This window comes from Primulina huaijiensis, chromosome 9 (assembly GCF_012295235.1).
Source record: "Primulina huaijiensis isolate GDHJ02 chromosome 9, ASM1229523v2, whole genome shotgun sequence".
Classification (NCBI taxonomy): domain Eukaryota; kingdom Viridiplantae; phylum Streptophyta; class Magnoliopsida; order Lamiales; family Gesneriaceae; genus Primulina; species Primulina huaijiensis.
In genome coordinates this window covers 18,849,743-18,869,313 of record NC_133314.1, presented here as the reverse complement: position 1 = coordinate 18,869,313, position 19,571 = coordinate 18,849,743, and the positions used below count along the sequence as shown (strand labels likewise).

General features: G+C 28.9%; 3 protein-coding genes across 4 annotated transcripts; 2 read left to right on the top strand and 1 right to left on the bottom strand.

Annotated features, from left to right (window-relative positions):
* The first annotated feature begins 5,491 nt into the window (after nt 1-5,491).
* On the top strand, nt 5,492-6,163 carry LOC140985175 (desiccation-related protein PCC27-45-like). The gene is made up of 2 exons (XM_073452942.1): nt 5,492-5,725; nt 5,857-6,163. Exons 1-2 carry the CDS (start codon nt 5,523-5,525, stop codon nt 6,107-6,109), a joined length of 456 nt encoding a protein of 151 aa, XP_073309043.1. The 5' UTR covers nt 5,492-5,522; the 3' UTR covers nt 6,110-6,163.
* Nucleotides 6,164-9,620: 3,457 nt separating this feature from the next.
* On the top strand, nt 9,621-10,527 carry LOC140984958 (RING-H2 finger protein ATL67-like). The gene has a single exon (XM_073452666.1). It carries the CDS (start codon nt 9,734-9,736, stop codon nt 10,340-10,342), a length of 609 nt encoding a protein of 202 aa, XP_073308767.1. The 5' UTR covers nt 9,621-9,733; the 3' UTR covers nt 10,343-10,527.
* Nucleotides 10,528-15,003: 4,476 nt separating this feature from the next.
* LOC140984240 (U11/U12 small nuclear ribonucleoprotein 59 kDa protein-like) lies at nt 15,004-19,159 on the bottom strand. Of its 2 annotated transcripts, XM_073451507.1 has the most exons (9): nt 18,742-19,159; nt 18,365-18,441; nt 17,812-18,154; nt 17,627-17,710; nt 17,444-17,509; nt 16,557-16,629; nt 15,996-16,381; nt 15,620-15,660; nt 15,004-15,243 (listed from the first exon to the last, which is right to left on the bottom strand). In XM_073451507.1, the coding sequence occupies exons 3-9, from the start codon at nt 18,136-18,138 to the stop codon at nt 15,159-15,161; spliced, it is 1,062 nt and encodes a 353-aa protein (XP_073307608.1). In that variant the 5' UTR covers nt 18,139-18,154; nt 18,365-18,441; nt 18,742-19,159; the 3' UTR covers nt 15,004-15,158. The 2 variants fall into 2 exon arrangements, with proteins under 2 accessions (XP_073307608.1, XP_073307607.1); XM_073451506.1 differs by lacking the exon at nt 18,365-18,441.
* Between the last annotated feature and the right edge of the window lie 412 nt (nt 19,160-19,571).

Genomic DNA, 19,571 nt, shown 5'->3' with positions numbered 1-19,571 from the left:
TAGCCAACAGTTGGCTCACAGGGCATCTACTCCAACAATAAGATCAGGTTGGACCCGGAAAAAAATTGGGTTGGGTTCAAGTTGACTTGAATTAAGAATCAGGTTACTCATTAAATTCTAACTCACCCACCCATTTATATTTTTTCAAAGTTTGACTTGTATAAAAAAGTGTAAAACGACGAAAAAGTGAAATTTGAACTTGAAAGTTACTTTGTAATGCTAATATTTTTTTTAATATTGTCGCGTAATATTTATTTTGTTAAACAATCATTTCTTTTGTGGAGTAATTAATACTTTAGATATTTAGACCCTTAAATTTAAATATTTAAACTCATGAAACATAATTATCATATTTAAAGGATTTTTATTATTATGTGTTTAAATTAAAATACCATTATTATGAGTATTAAATTTTTATTTAATTATTTTGTTAAAGATTTAGCTGCATATTAAAAAATCAGACCAGGTTGGTCCAAGTTCGGATTTATACGTTTAGATTTGGAATCAGACCAAGTTGGTCCAGGTTCGGATTTATACTTTTAGATTTGGTTCTCAGGTTGGGAATTTTTTTTAATATGTTTGTTTCAACCTTATCAGAACACACCCGAATTGACACCCTTAAGTTAGTGTATCAATACTTAAAAACTTAATTGACAAAAACTTAAAATTAGACAAGTTAATATACCAAATTTTTTTTTACCTTTTCAGTAATTATAAACTTTATACGTATCGATCCATGTACAATCGAGTTTTATTTTTACTAAAATATTAATACTTCGAAGCGTAGACTGCGAATAAAATCACAAATCATAGTCAAAATTTAATTTTTCAAGTTGAATTATTATAAATCGTGATAAAATCTGTGTGTTTTCTTAAATTAATTGAATCTAATAATTCTATTCAATCAGTACTGATCGATGCAAGTTTGACTGAAATTATTCAGAAGTTTTCGTCAATTTTTTTTTAATCAAAAAATAAGCTGTCGAGAGTTTTCAGGAAAAATTTAAGAAAATACCAACTTTTTTAACTCTAATTTAAATTTATATTTTAAAAATAACCAAAAAAAACTATATTATTCACTCCCACTCATAATTTGCTCTAATTTCCACCAAAGGTTTTTCTCAAACTTTATCACAAATATTTGAAGAGTTTATTATTATTTTTGTATGAATGGATACATAATAATTTTTTTCCAACATATATCGAGATAGGTTTGTGTTAGGATCTTAATAAATTTAGAGGGGGTGAATAAATGTATCTCAACAAATCTTTCGGTTGGGTTAGCAATCCTGAAATTTTATTATTGTCAGTTGGTTGATCAGTAAGTCAATCAAAGCAAACTGTGAGGAAGTAGACTGATTGAGATTGTTTGAACAAATGAGTTATAAAAAAATCAGTTGGGTTCTACTGAATAGCATTTATGGTAGGTAAGCTGAAAAATAAATAAGAACAAAGTTGTTTCTGGATGTTCGGATATTTCAATACTCCTATACGTCACTTTTTCTTCTTCACAAAAGGTTTGCACTAAAATACTTTGATAATTATAAGCAGTTTGAAATCACGTAATTCAGTATGACATAACACTGTCTAACTGAAATGTTTAGTAAACTTCAATCTAAACACTTTGAGCAGTAAGACTTCTTAATCTCAATTATGCATATTTCACTTCGAAATTCTAAACACAAATTTGATTATCAAAATAATCAGATAATGACTAATCAACGTGTGCTTGCTATTTCAGTTTGGCTTATGGAAAGCTTCTTCGGATAAGATCAGTTGGTTTTCAATAATTTAGAGATATATGATATAATTGTGTAAACATTAGAGCTCGTTCAACTGATCTATTTATAGTTTAATCTGCAATGGTGATCTTTTCAAAATAATATATATGTTTCCAAATATAGATGTCGTTATTGTCATGTCATCATCTTTTCTAACATATCATGATAGTGCGCTGAAACCTGACATTTTGTTAATATTCAATGGTTGTTGGCAAGGAAAGCTTTATCCGCTATTTTAGCTGTGTTCTGATCATTAATCATTGATTATGCTTATTCTTTAGGGAATATATAGATTTGGACGAACTGATCAACTTATATAAACTATCAGTTTGGCTTCATCAGTCACCCTTAAATCGGTTTGGCTATCAATATCTTTTTATGCTTTATCAGTCTGGTTTTGTTATCAGTTATGCTACTTGGAAAACTTCTTCTTATGAAAATTTAGTTTTCTCCTTGAATTAACTTCGGTTAGACTATGTAATTATCTGTTTGATCAACAACCTTCTTCAATCACAAAAACATAAAATGTTCTGACATTTTTATCTTATTAATACTCTGTGGATTCTTGTGTGTACTATCTGGTGTGTTCAAAAATAATGTATTATTTCTTCTAAAAAAATCGTGTATTATTTAAGTGGTCACAAAAATGCTCTATTCCACTTGATACCTTAGTTTTAAAATTATTTCATAGTGTGGGCATGCTTCTTTTTTTTTTTTTAAAAAAAAAAAAAAGAACACATGAAAAAATTAGAAAAAAAAAAAAATAATATATTATTTTTTTTTTTTCTTTTTTATTTTTTAATTTTTATTTTTTTTTTTAGTGTAGATATTCTTTTTTTTTTTTTTTCTTTTTTATTTTTTAATTTTGGGATGCTTCTTCTTTTTTTTTTTTTAATAAGTATAGTGTTGACATGCTTGATAAGAAGGTGAGATGGAAATAGTATTATTATATGATTTATTTATTAATATTTATAATAATAATAATAATATAATTATTTATTATTGTTGTTATAATAATAATGATGATTGATTCTCTGTTAATTATTATAAAATTATCGTGAGTTAGTTTAACTATATAAATAAAAATTATAATCATCATCATTATTATTATAACAACAATAATAAATAATTATATTATTATTATTATAAATATTAATAAATAAATCATATAATAATACTATTTCCATCTCACCTTCTTATCAAGCATGTCAACACTATACTTATTAAAAAAAAAAAAAAGCATTTCCCCACTAAAAAAAAAATTTAAAAATAAAAAATAAAAAAAAAAATTAATATTTAAAAAACAAGAAAAAAAAAAAATAATATATTATTTTTTTTTTTTCTTTTTTATTTTTTAATTTTTATTTTTTTTTTTATTAAAATAGGTTTTATAGGATTTTTTTTTTTTTTTGTTTTTTTTTTTTGTTTTTTTTTTTTGTTTTTTTTTTTTGTTTTTTTTTTGTTATTTTTTTTTTTAGTGTAGATATTCTTTTTTTTTTTTAATAAGTATAGTGTGGACATGCTTGATAAGAATGTTAGATGGAAATAGTATTATTATATGATTTATTTATTAATATTTATAATAATAATAATAATATAATTATTTATTATTGTTGTTATAATAATAATGATGATGATTATAATTATTATTTATATAGTTAAACTAACTCACGATAATTTTATAATAATTAACAGAGAATCAATCATCATTATTATTATTATTATTTTGAGTAGCTATAATTTTAATTTTTAGTTTAAAAATAATTTTATTATTAAAAATGTTTTTATTCTTTTTTTCATTTATTTCATTATCAATAATTGGAATGAAATAAAATTTTCAATTTTATTTTTATTCCATGTTAAAATTGAATTCGTTCATTTTCAGTCTAATGTATCAAACATGATCTAAAAATATTATCCAAATATTTCAAGAAATTATTTCAAAATAAGTTATAATAGCTCATAATTAATTACTATAATATTACTTCTTCCGTCCCAAATATAAATGCCTCATTTTTTTCACCAGTCACAAATATATAGTTCAGTATTTAGTATTATTTTATTTATTATTTTACAAATCTACCCATCATTAAATAATTAATTAAACTACTCCGAAAATTTTTTATCACATTAAAACATTCGTTAAATAAAGTTAAAAGTGAAAATTTATTCGTAAACTTTAATTTTCTAATAACATTCTTAATATGTGTGAAAATATACATAAATCTAAATATATAAGACAGATGTAGTAAGATACTTGCGATGATATATAGGTTAAAAACTTGTGTGAAACGATTTCACACGTCATATTTTGTGAGACAGATCTCTTATTTGGATCATCCATGAAAAAGTATTACTTTTTATGTCAAGATTATTATTTTTTATTGTGAATATCGGTATGATTAACATGTCTCACAGATAAAGATTCGTGAGAGCGTCTCAGAAGAGACCTATTCTTTTTTAATTGTCTCCTCCTATTTTTTACACAAGCTTTTTATGTATTAAAGTTAAATTTAAAATAGATGAGAAAATTAATATACGAATATATTTGTAGTCTCCTGATCTTTTTTTTATGTTTCTTTTTCTTAAAATATAATAATTAATTTAGCAGTTTATCACCAACGAGTCACATATATACATATCGTTCATACTTCTATTGATAGCGCAAGCCCATATATGACCATATATCAAATTAAATTTGAAAACATCATCTATTTAAAATTTATTTTTTATTTAATTTAATCTATCAAAAATTACATGAAATTAAAACTTAATGAATTGGATATATAGATGAACCGAAATGAATTAGCCAAGATAATTACACCAAACCATCTAGTATTCTTTATTTTTTCAGAATCAAGGTCGGTGTCATTCGATGCATATTAGATAAATTATTGACAATACAACATGACTATCACTTTTAAATGATTAAAAAGAGTTGCATTTCTTATCGTTTAGATCATATTTTCAAGATCCCATGATGAGAACGATTGCTGGTAGAGTCGTACCAATATTCGATCGGACCTGAAGCGAAAATTTAGTTAAAAGCTAACTCTTTAACTTTTTCAAACTCAACAAATACTCAAAAATCTCTTGATATTGTTTAATTTGCTCAAGCCGAACTTGAAAAAAAAATATCGATTTTGATCAATTATAAACAAAAAATATTCAAATTAATCTTTTTTATTTAATATTTGACCAATTTTTTTATTTCGGTAGACTAACAACTGAAAATATAGATATCGAGCTCCCTTCAAGATCGGGCTCTCTTCAAGATCGGGCTATAAGACAATGGCCTCCTTGACCTCATAAAAAGTCCGGCCCTGATTGCTGGGAAGAGATATTACCGCGAAGAAGCCAAGGTCGAAATAGAGCGAGTAACTTAATTTCCAGCACCGCGGGTCGTGGGATATGGGCAATCTTTGTTATTGTATGAAGCAAATGCGAATTGATGATCCTCTAACAATCATGAACAGGATGGTATCTAGCCCTCACATCGAGATTTTTCCTTTTTTAAAAAATTTAAAAAAAAAATTGAACTAGCTCCACCTATTCACGCAGTTGTTTTGGGGAATTATTCTTTATTTCCTATTCTAATGTGATCCATTAACACGCGTTTCCACCACTCGCGTTTTCGTCCCACAGATGTCGCTACGCGGAGCAGGTGGCCAGAATCCAACACGTGTCCCGTCCCATTATAAAGCCCGCATTCGATGTTTGAATAATTACATTCAATCGAAAATGAATTTGGTGGAAAAGGCTAAGAATTTTGTCGCAGACAAAGTGGCTGACATGAAGAAGCCTGAGGCTTCTATAACGGACGTCGATCTCAAAGACGTCGGCCGTCAGGGGATCACTTATTTGGCCAAGGTCTCCGTTAAAAACCCTTACGGCGTCTCCATTCCCATCTGCGACATCAAATACTCACTCAAAAGCGTCGACAGGTTCTCTCACTCTCTCTCTCTCAATAAATTCTTTGTTATTTATCAAATGTAACAGTACTTATTGTTATTATGTCGAAAAAATAAAGTAAAATAAAATTGTTAATGGATTGATTCGATGGACATGGATGTAGGGTGATAGCTTCGGGTGAGATTCCGGATCCAGGATCTTTGAAAGGAAACGACGATACGGTGCTAGACGTAGGAATAAAGGTGCCACACAGTGTGCTAGTGAGCTTGATCAAGGACATCGGCGCCGACTGGGACGTGGACTACTTGCTCGAGATCGAGCTCGTCGTGGACCTCCCCATCGTCGGAAACATAACCATTCCCCTTTCTCAGAAGGGGGAGATGAAGCTTCCCTCTTTCTCCGACTTTTTTAAATAGAACTAACAATGCGATGTATTTGTCTTCAAATTATTACAATTAATACAATAAACCGTTAAAAAAAACTTTTATTATATTTCATGATTATATGTGATATTGTATTTTAAGAGATTTTGAAAAATCAAATTATATTATAAAAAAAATAGTATATAACATAAATTTTTTAAACATTTTTTTAAAAAAATAATAATGATAATAAAAATTTATCATAATAAATGATTTTTAAAATTTCTTTACAAAAATTAATAATAACTAAAAAAATCACGTAATAATTAAAATTGTAAAAAAAAATTTAAATAATGCAATAAAATTAGTCTAACATAAATAATAATTTCATTTATAAATTTAATATTTAACCGGAACAATTTATATTATATTAGTATACATACCTTAATATACGGTGGAATAAAAATTTATCTGTAAAAACACGAAAAAAAAAAAATCAAATTAATAAAAATTTGGAGGAAGTGAAAAATAAATTCAAACATTTACAAGAACTTACTGATAAAAATTATGAAACGGATGAATGAAGTGAGGAAATGAAGTATTCAATTTATAGAGAAAATATATGATATCATAATGTATTCGAAATTATAAAAGCTATGTTTTTGCAGCTTTTAATACATGTACTGTCGAGATGTGCAACTTTGAAATAATTATAGCGAGTCACTTGTATTATTTTTTTAGAAAAAAGGTAAATGCATGTGTGCCTACCAAGTAGGCGTGTCTTTGCATTGCATTTTTTAAAAAAAAAAATTAAGCCAATTTAATACACATAATACATCAATTTCAATTTTATTTTAGTTTTATTTATTCTAATAGAAAAATATATAATATAATAATAAGTTCGAAACTATTAAGATTGTATTTTGGTAACTTTTAATATATATGTGTACGTTTCTTGATTAGACTGGCTGAGACGTCAAGTTTTTTTTTTTTAAAAAAAATATAGCAATAATAAGTCATGACTTACATTTAAATTATTTTTTAAAAAAAAAATTTCAATTCATGTTACGCTTCTCATGGTTTTAAATTTAATAAAAATAATTTATTTCCGTTCATGTCACGCCCACTTCATTGGCGTGATATGAATTGAAAAAATTTTAATAAAAAAAATAAGAATAGGCGTGACTTATTTATTTTTAAAAATTTTAAAAAAAAATAAGTTACGTCTATCGAGTACGCGTGACCAAGATTATTTGAAAAAATATTGAAGCCAATTTAGTAGGTGTAATACATTAATTTTACAATTTTTTTTCTTACTTTATTTTATTAATTATTATTTATTATAATTACTACACTAAAAAATGAAAATATTCCTAAGATTCATGATAAACAAAGAAAAGAAAAGGATGAACTAAGCCCATTTGAAAGTTAATGGGCTTGTCTCATTAACTGGTCCAATAACTTGTATATTTATATCTTTTCATATTCCAGGCCTAGATCTTTCATCTATTTCCAAATTTCAATCGTTCATCTCTTCTTTTCATCGTGTCTACCCGTCGTAAAAATTTCGAAAGACCGTCGTCCCGTCGCCGAAATCTTCACTATTGTCCGAAATCACGTCAACAAGACCGATGCAACCGAAGCTATAGCCAGAGCACTAACCACACACGTGGTTGTGGCCATAGTTTGGAAGTCGGACTATTATGATAGGTACAATCCATATTAATTCGTCATACTACCACCCTAAGGTCGCCTAGATTGGCTGACTAGCATTTTTTCGGTGCGATTGGTCGGTGTTGGCGTCGATAATGATAATATGACAATTTGATTAAATAAAAAAAACTATTGTAAATAATTTAATTGATATGTAATACAAATAAAAAAACAAATTTACTTCGTCAAAATTTCTTTTAACTCCAATTATTTTTATTAATTAAACTATATAATTATTTTATTGATTAAAATTTAAAAAAAATTAAAATTATATTATAATAAATAAGTATGATAAATTTTTCATAAAAATATTGGAATTATTAAATAATAAATTATATTGATATAATATTTTTAAATATATAATAAAACTATTTTTTCTCTGCCTATATTATATATATATTAGAAAAATAGTAATCAAAAAATAAATCATATGTAAAGTTATATTTTAATATATTTATAAAATTTTAATAAAATAAATATTTTTTATTTTAAAATAAATTACAATTGAAAAACTATGAAGATCATCAGAAATATATAAAATAAATGTAAGAAGCTTTCGACTATTAGAATCAAACAAATCGGGAAAATGAAGGGATTGTGTTGATGCTCTGGAAGCTTTTTTTTTTATTATTTTATTATATTTTATCAACACAGTAATTTTTTTTTTTTGCTACATATATAATTTATTTATTAATATATAACTACAAATTATTGATAAAAAAATTATATCATTTTATTAATATATTATATTTTATTATATAATTTATATGTTGAGATATATTTATAATAATTAATAATTATAATATTTTAATATAAACACTATATTACTTATTTATCATAATATAATTTTTTTAAAATAAAACTATTTTTTATTGAAAAAAATCTTGAAAAAATGTGTAAATTGTTGAATTAAATTAAAAAAAAATCAAGCTTAAAAACAAATGAAGTTAATAATAAATTTGATTTTTAGTTAGATCATATATCAATTAAATCATTTACAATAATTCATGTGTCAATTTGTCAATAGTTTATGTACCAAAATATTTTAATTTTTCTTTAATTGCATTTTTTCTATAAGTTTAATTAGATCGTACATCTTATTTTTATATTCAATCTAGAAATTTTGTTTTAATCCTTGTACATTTGAAATTTAAATTTGACATTTAATATTGATCCGGTAACTGGTATATGAATGTCAAAATTGATGTCTTATAATCCCATTTATTATCATTTATGGCAAAAAACCTATTTGAATTCCCATTCCAAATTACACAATTCAAATTTCACACCAACGTTAACCCAAAACGACACTCCAAAACTCCTATTCAATGTTCCTCAACAATATGAAGCATACCATTCATTGGATTCATGACCTCTTTCATGCTACAATTTGTTAGAATAAGTCTCTTGTGAGACATACTACAATTTGTTAGAATAAGTATCATGTGAGACAGTCTCACGAATTTGTATCTTTGAGATGAGTCAAACCTACCGATATTCACAATAAAAAGTAATACTCTTAACATAAAAAGTAATATTTTTTCATGAATGACCCAAATAAGATATATGTCTCATAAAATACGACATGTGCGACCGTCTCACATAAGTTTTTGTCAATTTGTTGATATTTAAGGGAAAAAAAACAATTACTTGTAGAATACATTTAGAGAAAAATTTTATTTTTTTATAGGCGTGATTGTCTGTTTATAATTTTATTATCTATATTGTCAAATTTAAGTTATAATCTATTTTTTTATTATATAATTTTAATTATTTTTGTAAGAGTTTTAATAGTTGTGGTTGTCAGCATCATCTTCTCGTGTTGGTAATTAAATGAGTTGCTGTGTATTAAATGCTGCAACTAAGCGCCTCACCCACTTTCTCCCTTACCCCATTTTACCCATCATTTTCTCCTTCCTTCCGGATGGCCCTTTTCTTCCCCACCACCACTTTCCTCCTCTCCCAATGTCCGCCACCCTACCCATACCGCCGCCGCCGCTAACCACCACAACTGTCAAATCCTCCTTCTCTCAGAACCTCAGCTCCATAGGTCTCGGATACGCTATCGCTATTGCCTTCGGATTCCTCGTTCTCTTCTCCACCGTCCTTCTTGCATCCTATATCTGCTGCCGTTCAGCAACCACACGCCGACGCAGACAACACCGTCGCTCCCCGTCTTCTACAGACCAGAACCCCTCCACTGAGAACAGCGTCTACCTCCCCCGGATAATCTTCGTCGCCGAGGATGACGAGAGCGACTCGCAAAACGTCGTCGTCGGGCTCGATCAGGCGGTCATCAACTCGTACCCGAAGTTCGTCTTCTCGAAGGGAAACGGGAACGCGGGAAACGAAAACGTTTGCTCGATCTGTTTGTGCGAATATAGGGAAGCGGAAATGCTGAGGATGCTACCGGATTGTAGGCACTGCTTCCACGTTATGTGTGTGGATGCGTGGCTTAAGCTGAATGCTTCGTGCCCCGTTTGCCGGAACTCTCCTTTGCCGACGCCGCTGTCCACGCCGTTGCAGGAAGTGGTGCCGCTCTCTCAATACTCCGATGGCCGTAGGAGAGCATAATAAGTTAGGGGTGAATTGCTGATTGAAGAATTATTAAGGGGTAGATTGCTATTTTTGGGATAGGGTGGTGAGGGTGTGTTTTTTGAAATTGTAAAAAGGTTTTGTATCGCTTTAGGTGGTGGTTAGCATTAATTGTTTTAGTGGGATTATTTATTTTTAGCTTTTTTATGTCTTTTTTTTAAGTAATGGATATATATATATATATATATATATATATATTTGATTTGATTGGATATTAAAATAGATGATAGCATGTTTAAAAATGTTTTTTTCTTTGTCAAACTGTTATGAATTTAGTATTTTGTTACTAATTTTGCTAAGTAATGCGTTTGTGACGTTGAAAATAAGATTTCAAATTTCATTGACTTGACTACGAGTCAACTCAATCAGATATGCGTTGACTTCTAACTCAATATGTGTAATTGGGGTGTTATGGGCAAATTCATCTACATTTTTATCAATTTTATTTAGATAAATTTTAAATTCATACTAATACATATATTTATGTGTAAAATTTGGATATATTACATCACATCTAATAAATGTGTGTTATTTCATTGATGAAAATAATGATGATAAATATAAACACAATTGATAGAAAACGTATCAAAATTATATATGTGTATAACTATGATCCACTTAAAATATGAATTTGAAACATCTACAATTGTTGTGATTGTTATATTTTCATGACAAAAACTTGTGTAAGACGGTCTCACATGTAGCATTTTGTGAGACGAGTATCTTATTTAGGTCATCCATGAAAAAGTATTACTTTTTATGTTAAGAATATTACTTTTTATTGTGAGTATCGATAGAATTGACCTGTCTCACAGATAAAAATTCGTGAGACTGTCTCACAATAGACATACGCTATTTTCATTATCTTTTCTCTACACTTCCGTACAAATTGGATGTGACGAAGTGAGTGAATAATTGGAAATACAATCACATTAGCATGAATTTAAAATTTATCTAAATAAAATTGATTAAAAAGTCACATGAATTTGCCCATAACACTCCAATTAGACATAAATATATTGAGTTAGAAGTCAACGTATATTTGATTGACTCGCAGTCAAGTCAAATGAAATTTGACTACGCTTTGGAATTTTATAAATATATATATATATATATATATATATTTATATATTTATATTCAATATTGTCGATGTACATTTTGTTTCTTTAACGTTTGACACGAATTCTTGTAAAATGTGGGACTCTAACTGAAAACAAATATAAACAAAATCTGTTTTATTCAAAGACTAATTAATTTGAATCCTGTTTGGTAGTTGTTTCTAGCCTCCCCGAACTTTAGACATTAAGCAAAGGAAACTTAAGGGAATCAATTCACAAACGACATGAAACTTAAGGGTTGTATATATTCTATACTTTCAAATACTTTTAATGACTTTTTTTATATGATGGACTTTTGTGAATTTGATGAATTTTTATTAACTTTTATAGAATCTCATAGAATTGTAAAACAAATTTCATAGACTCTTATAGACTTTTTTTCAAGATTTTTGTAGACTTTTGTAAACTTTTTCATAGAATTATGTGAATTTTGAAGTTTATAATTGTGATTTATTTTTTATTAATTTTTTTAAAATAATTATTGGACATAGATAACCTCTTCAATTTTAAATTATTTTTTTTATTTATGAATGTAAATGAATTTTACTTACTTAAAAGTTAAATCAATTTAATTTGTGAAAAACGACAAATGAACTATCCAATTTATTGAAATCAAATTTTCAATTCTTTATGTCAATTCAACATATTAATGAACAATATTTTTATAAATTCATAATAAAATTTTATTAAAAGAACACTCAAAATAATGAGTAACCTTTTATAAAAAAAAATCTAATCATTACTGACAATTTGATCAACATTGTTCTACGTTCCATTGGCTATGGTATCCCTCAATGCATTAGCACAATGTTCTCCAAACAAGACCGGACCGGTTCAAGCGCGAACCGGCCTCCAGACCGGTCCGGAGATAAGTAAAAACCCGGAAAACAGGTTTAACCGGAAAAAACCGGTTAAACCAGAAAAACCGTAAAAATTTTTTAACAAATTTTTGCTTTCTGTTTGCTAAACATGTATTATTTTAATTTTTTTAAAAATATTTAGATAAAGGTGTTGGTGAAATGCAAGAAACACCTTCTTTGGACTTGGAAGAACTTTTGGATGGTGGGGATGAAGATGATAATGACTACGAAAGAACACTTCAAGAATTGGATGCGGTGTGGGCATCAAATGATGCAACTTGAAAGTTGAAACTGGATGTTTGATACTTTTTTGTATAAGAAACTTGATGTTTACTACTTTTTTGTATAATTAAACTTGTTGTTTTCTTGGTCATCACTATTTGGTTACATGTTAGGTGTAATTTGGATTTTTGAATTTGAAAAGTGATGTTTATTTGGATATTTGTTGTAATTTTCATCTTAAAAATTAAGTAAAAACTATAAAAACATAAATAATCAATATTTTACTATTTTATTTATAAAATAAATAAAATATTAATTTTATTGATCCGGTTCGACCGTTCGGTTGAACCGGTTGAACCATTTTTTAAGGCTTGACCGGTTCGATTAACGGTCCGGTTATAAAAACACTGCATTAACATTTGCTCGTTGTTTTTGAGTATTAAATAACTGATCAAAGTCGTCACCTTCATAAATTTGTGCTGATGAAGACAATTGAGCTTCATTATATAGTTCAATTTGAAATTCATGAAATTGACACTTCTTTCAAAGAAAATTGTGTAATATAGCACATGCCAATACAAGCACTGTTAGGGGTGAGAAAAAATACCGAATTTTTGGTATACCGAGATTACCGTAACAAAAAATATTGAATTTACCGAATTTTAAGTATACCGAAGATTTCGGTACGGTACGGTAACAATACCGAATTTTTCTGTACGGTAACAATATCCAATTTGAAAATTTTGATATATACCGAAATAACGGAAAAATATACAAAATTTTAAAATATATAATATTTTAAAACAATAAATTATAACTTTTTTTAAAATGTAAGGTTTTTTTGGTTCGGTATAACGAAAATTTTGGTATAGTATCGGTATGAATTTGCTTATACAATAATTTAAGATATAGATTAACTAAAATTAAAGAAAATAATTAAAAATAAAATGTTATATAATAATTAATAAAAAAAATTAAATTTTAATTATGTTTTAAAAAAGTACAAATAAAAAGAAAAATAAATAGATGAGAAAAGAATGAAAGTTTGTATTGAGTATGTGAATTTATGAGATTTCTCAATTAAATGTACATACAAATCTTTAGGTTGAATCAAAGACTTTTGTTGACATTTTATTGTTGTACCTTAAGCTATAATTCTTGTACTTAATAGAATTTCATAGATTCATTAAAAGTCTATTGACATTTTGAATACCTATAGACTTTTGTAGAGTTTTTAAAATTCAAGTTTGAATACCACATGACTTTTTAAAATTCTACAAAAATTTACATTGAATACCACTAAACTTTTATGGAGTATATAAAAGTCTAGTTTGAATACCTCTGGACTTTTAAACTCCATAAAATTCATTAAAAGTCTATAACAAATACACCCCCTTAATTAAGCCATTTCGATTTAATCAAAATTATATAGAAAATTATCATTAAATCAATATGCTGAAAGTAATTATATTGATTTTTTAAAAAAATATTAAGAAATTTTATAATAAAATATTGTTTGGGACGACACGCAAATTTATTTCCTAACAAATATAAAACTTTGTTTGAACAAATACTTATAAAACATTTTTATAAAACTGTTTTTTTATAAAATGTATTAAAAGTTAGTTTAAAAAAATATGTTTGGACAACTATTTTAATGAGATATTTTTAGAGTCGAAAATGTGTTTAGAAAACTATTTAAAACATACGATTTTATATTTAAAATTAATTTTAAAACAGTTTGAAAATTTTTCAAAACATTTTCAACAACGTTTTACTTAAATCTTATAAAAACACAAAATTTAAAATTTTAACTTACAAAACACTAAAAACGTTTGTAAAAGTACTTTTCTAAATGGAGTCTAAATTTCCTCTCTGTTTTTCACTTAGCTAAAATGTATATTTTCTGTCAAACCATATTATATAAGGGTACACTTGAGAAACTGAATATGAATGGATTTCAATTATATTTTTCTTGTTTACAAGAAAATAAAAAATCAAATTTTAAATTCACATCTTATTTATTCACACATTAGTAACATAAAATAAAATCAATTTCAAATAACATCATTATTTGGTGAACTTGAAATACATCGTAATTAACATGAAATACAACATAAACATGTAAGTTGTAGATTTGAAGTTTATTGTCTTACTTAAATAAACAACAAAAATACACTTGGATATATTTGAAATTCCGCAACTAATAGTAACATGAGTTGTCATGAACGTACATAATTCTTTATCCCCTTTTAATATTCAATTTACTGCTAATCTATACACAATCATTTCATAAAAGTATTTGTCACGTTTTTATCCTAACAATTTCGAGCATATAATTTAATTCTGAATTAACTAGTAAGTCTGTTCCCTCTATACAAAGTGATCACAGATACAACATCAACGAGAAGACAAGTTTTACCCAAGTGGATGTCTTAGATGAGAATTACCAGTAGCGCCACCACTAGAGGAACACAAGTCACTTCGCCCTCGGTTAATACCCATTGTGAGTACAAAAGTTGAATCATCTTTCTTGTTCGTAATGGAACAACGCTACCGTCTCGAATTACACTATGATTTCATCCTTGGCTCATTTAAGAATCTGGTCTGTTCATCAGGTAGGATGCCCATATCTCATCTGCTGGAGGGGGAGCTTGAACCCAATGTCCCGGTATGCAGCTGCGTTAAAGTTGAGTTCAATTAAGGAAGCGTAACACAAGAATAAACTCAATGGTGTAAAGGATAGTGAAATGTGGAAGATATCAAGTGAGTAAAAGAATTATAAGTGATAATGCGAGTATTAACTAAAATTGTGCAATAAAATTTTGTGATGAGGATTATATATCATGTTCGCGGACTTTCCTAAATTTCAACGTTGTTAAACTTGCTTGCAATAAGAACCAATTGGCTCAGATTTGAAGCTCTTTGATCTCGTGAATATTACATTATTTTGGTTAGATTTTCATTGTTTCCCATTACTTGACCGACCACTATGCATATAAACGTGAATTTAAAAGAAAGTTAACTTGGTTAAGAGTGAGTACTTTTTACATACCTTCCTCTAGGCCTTACATATGCATCCCATGTTCTTCTTACCTGCATGGAATGATAAAATTGCATTAGATAAGACGACGCATGGAGCTGTCAACCTGTCATAAATCATGAATATGGCAATATTTGACTGGCTATTGTGATGCAATAGAAAAATTGGAATCATTTCAAGTGACAAAGCCCCAACTGAAAACTAATCTCGTGGTTATACAAGTACTCAGTAACTTGTATCCTGCCAAGAAACACAGCTTCTGCACAACAAAAGAAAAGGGAAGAAAGCCCGAAAGTGAAAGAGGACTTTGCAGCTAAATCAAATCTCCAGCCATATGAGGGGAAGTACAAGAAAAAGTCAAGGAACTTGAAACATTAATCGAGATCACCTCAATAAGTGTGCCCATATCAGTATTGCTGCCATGATAGCAATGGTAAAATTCCAATGGCAAATTAGCAACAGAATCATAGGCATTGCCAGAACCAGGTTCTTTTGATCCATGACTTGATTCCTTCTTAAGAACCGGCATTGGAACTGAGTTGTTTGCGCTCTCATTGTTCTGGTCTTGATTTTCCCTTCCTCCAGCATGAATATGTTCGTGTTCTTCTGAGTATGGAACTTCACTCTGGATACGTCTTCTTGATTCCTCGGCAGTAACTATGGCATCTTTGGCAGCATCTGTGTCTGCTGCAGCCATTGCTTGACGCTCCTCTTCCTCGACCGCAGCTTTCACTTTTTCAAGAAACTTGTCATCCTCTTTGGGAAGAAAATGACCTGTATGATAATATAATTTCATCACATAAATTCTCTCATCTGTTTTCTAAACTGATAAGAATTCGACATGACTTAGCTCCAACTGGTAAACAGAGCCTTTTAGTCAACAATAATTCCGCAAGTACTCAATATTGCAAAGCTCTTTATCTAGAAACTAGATTATAAATGTAATTACCTTGTTTTTTTAATTTCAGTATCCTGATAGAACGTAATTCCTGTAGCTTTTCAACAATCAACACCATCTCAAGCTGAAATTAGATTATAATAGGGTTATTTCGTTTGGTTAATCCGCTTAAGGGAAATAAACCAAAAGAGGGAATAAAATATTCAGTGGGAGCAGATAAAACAACTCTAACAACACGGAGCAAATGAACATCCTCAAAGCAATGACAGCAAATAATTGTATATGATTCAATTATCAGGAGATTAGGTTTAGACAAAAAGGATGTAAACAGGAAAAAAAAAGAATTTGCAAGTGGTAACAACCACCTAGTATTTTGAAAGTATATGGAACATTAGATATATTTGATGCATGGATCATGAAGAGGACGGTCAAATGTTAACATAAGGCAACTCGATCATATTGTAACTCCTAATCATTAAAGCAGTATGCAAGTTATGCTTCTCTTCAAACGAACTACATGGAGAAGGAATAATAAGTTAGAACTTTCTGCCTGTTTGTTATGTTTCTATGCATGCGTCAGATGAGAAACTATAACATGTATGAAGGGTCATGAAAACATTTCAAACTAATGGCAAACAATTTCAAAAGAAGTGACCAACCCCCTATAATTTCCACTAGAAAAAAGTCGGAGATAATATTTAACTTCTGCTTTAGAAAATATGTATTTTGACATTTATCATAGAAATGGACGAGACAGTTTGAGAAAGAGCATAAAGTTAGCCTGACATCTGTTATACAAGGAACATATATAACATAAAGTTAGACAGACATCTGTGATACAAGGAACATATATATCGCGAGGCAACAAAGGTTTTTAAATGATTCAGATTAGATTAGCATACTAACATAAAGTAAAATGTATACTAAGCACCCCTCACCTCAGATTCCAGCCTCTTTTTCTCCTCTTTTACCTTAAGCTTGGCTATTTCCTTCATCTTTTCTACCTGCAAGATCATATGACGTCTTTACTTAGCCAAAGGGACAAGAAGAGGCGCTGATCTAAAAAATAAAACACACTATAAATAACATAATTAAGAAGTAAATATTATGCAAGTCACTACCTTTCGTTGTGCTATATTTTTGGCAATCTCCCTGGCCCTCCATTCATCAGCTTCTTTATCTATTTGATCAAATCTCTCGCTCTCCTGAGACCATGAAAATTTTGAGGTTAAATCATTAATCAAATTACATAGTGAAAAAATAAAGACTAAAAAACTACAGAAGAAAGTTAATCACATTATACTACCTTGGCTATGTGTTCGGCTATTCTCCTTCTCTTCCTTTTCCGCCAAAGTTTATTTCTCTTGTACTTCATTATGTTATTGGCAAACCTTTCAACAGAAGATTTTTCTTCCCATGGACTGTTCTTGTCTGTGGCAACCCTGAATGGCTCCAGCTGAAATCTCAGTTTCGACATTATGGCATTTGTAGCATTCAGTGACATAGATTCTTGGAACTCAGCTTCAACCTGATTATATTTCATAAATTTAGAAAACCCATCAAGTGACAAGTTAATATTCCTTCTATCTTCACCTTCGACAAGTCCTTCCTTCTCTTTCATCAAAATGATCATTTCCAACTCTTTTTTCCTGTTCAAATAAGCATTGCAATCAAAATCAACGAAAATAAAAATGGTTTCTAGACCAGCAACACAAGATAAATATAAAATATAGGCAGTCTCTGGTGCCCAATGAAAAGAATGAATTCCAAACCATTCTATGTAAATATCGTTTTCAGTTTCATGAACTTCCATTCAAAGTAGGGCGTAGGGCGTTAACAATGGGTCCATTCACACCCACAATATTGAATCTAGAATATTGACTGCAGTAGATGTTTTCAAGTATATTAGCACCTAGCCAGGTGTCTGCTACAACGCCTGCAACAAGAACCTAAACTTAGTTTCAACTTTTTAATCCTTTCTCAAAGCTCGTTTTGAGATCACTTCACCGAAACAATTTCAAAGCTGAAAAACTATTACAAAATTGAGAGGAAATTTATAAATTCGAAATCTAACTGGGACCAATATGTAGTTTTTTTTTCCAGAATAAACTTGTTTAAGCTTAATATCACCATGACGACATCACATTTTAAGTACAAAAAGGCAAAGACAGTCAACAAATCTCTAATCACGTATTCCAAATTGAAGTGAACATAACTCAAGTTGAAGCTTTCTTACAATGCTCTGGCGAGATTCAAGGAATCCTGAACTTCCTCAAGACGACTGCGAACATTGGCGGATGTCCAGGAGGAAGCCGACGGAGGTGGAAAAGGAGGCAGCACAGGTGGCGACGGAGGAGGCGTCGGCACGGGCGGGGCCCAAAGCGTAGAACCCAAATTAAAAGGAACCTGAGTAACCTGACCCATAGGATTAATCGGATTCATTTACTTTACGGTCTACGTTCAATCACCGGCCACCTCGTCCGGCTTTCTAAAAGTGGACTGGGCCTCTAAGATGAAAACCGATCGGGCCGATCGAAAAATATTAATCTGGCAAACTTGGCCGAACAAAATTAGAATCACGTTAAGACCAAATCTAACTCATTCCATTTTGTGATTTCTTGAAAACATGAAGGCCAACTCTTTCCAAAACATGTATATTTGATGATTTTAAGCAATCACTATGTATGTTCTAGAATTTTCCCTTTTAAGTGTACATTGTCACATGCTCATATAAAAAATGGATCATTTTATTCTAAATTCTCATCATATGACGTAGTTAAATGTTAATATTTGGATCATCAATATACATGTTAACTTTCAGATAAATATGTGAGGTCCACGTGATCTAATGATATTGAAATTTGAGAAAAAACTCTACACGAAGCATAGACCAACCATAATCTATTACTATTATAAATATATGAGTTTGAATTGTAGCTTACCTTTTTACCATTTTATTTATTTTATAATTTGTCATCTTCATTTGGTTATTTAAGTAATTTTTTATGTTAATTTAATATGTTAATTAATAGTGTACTTAACTTTCATTTGTGAGTTTTTTTTTTT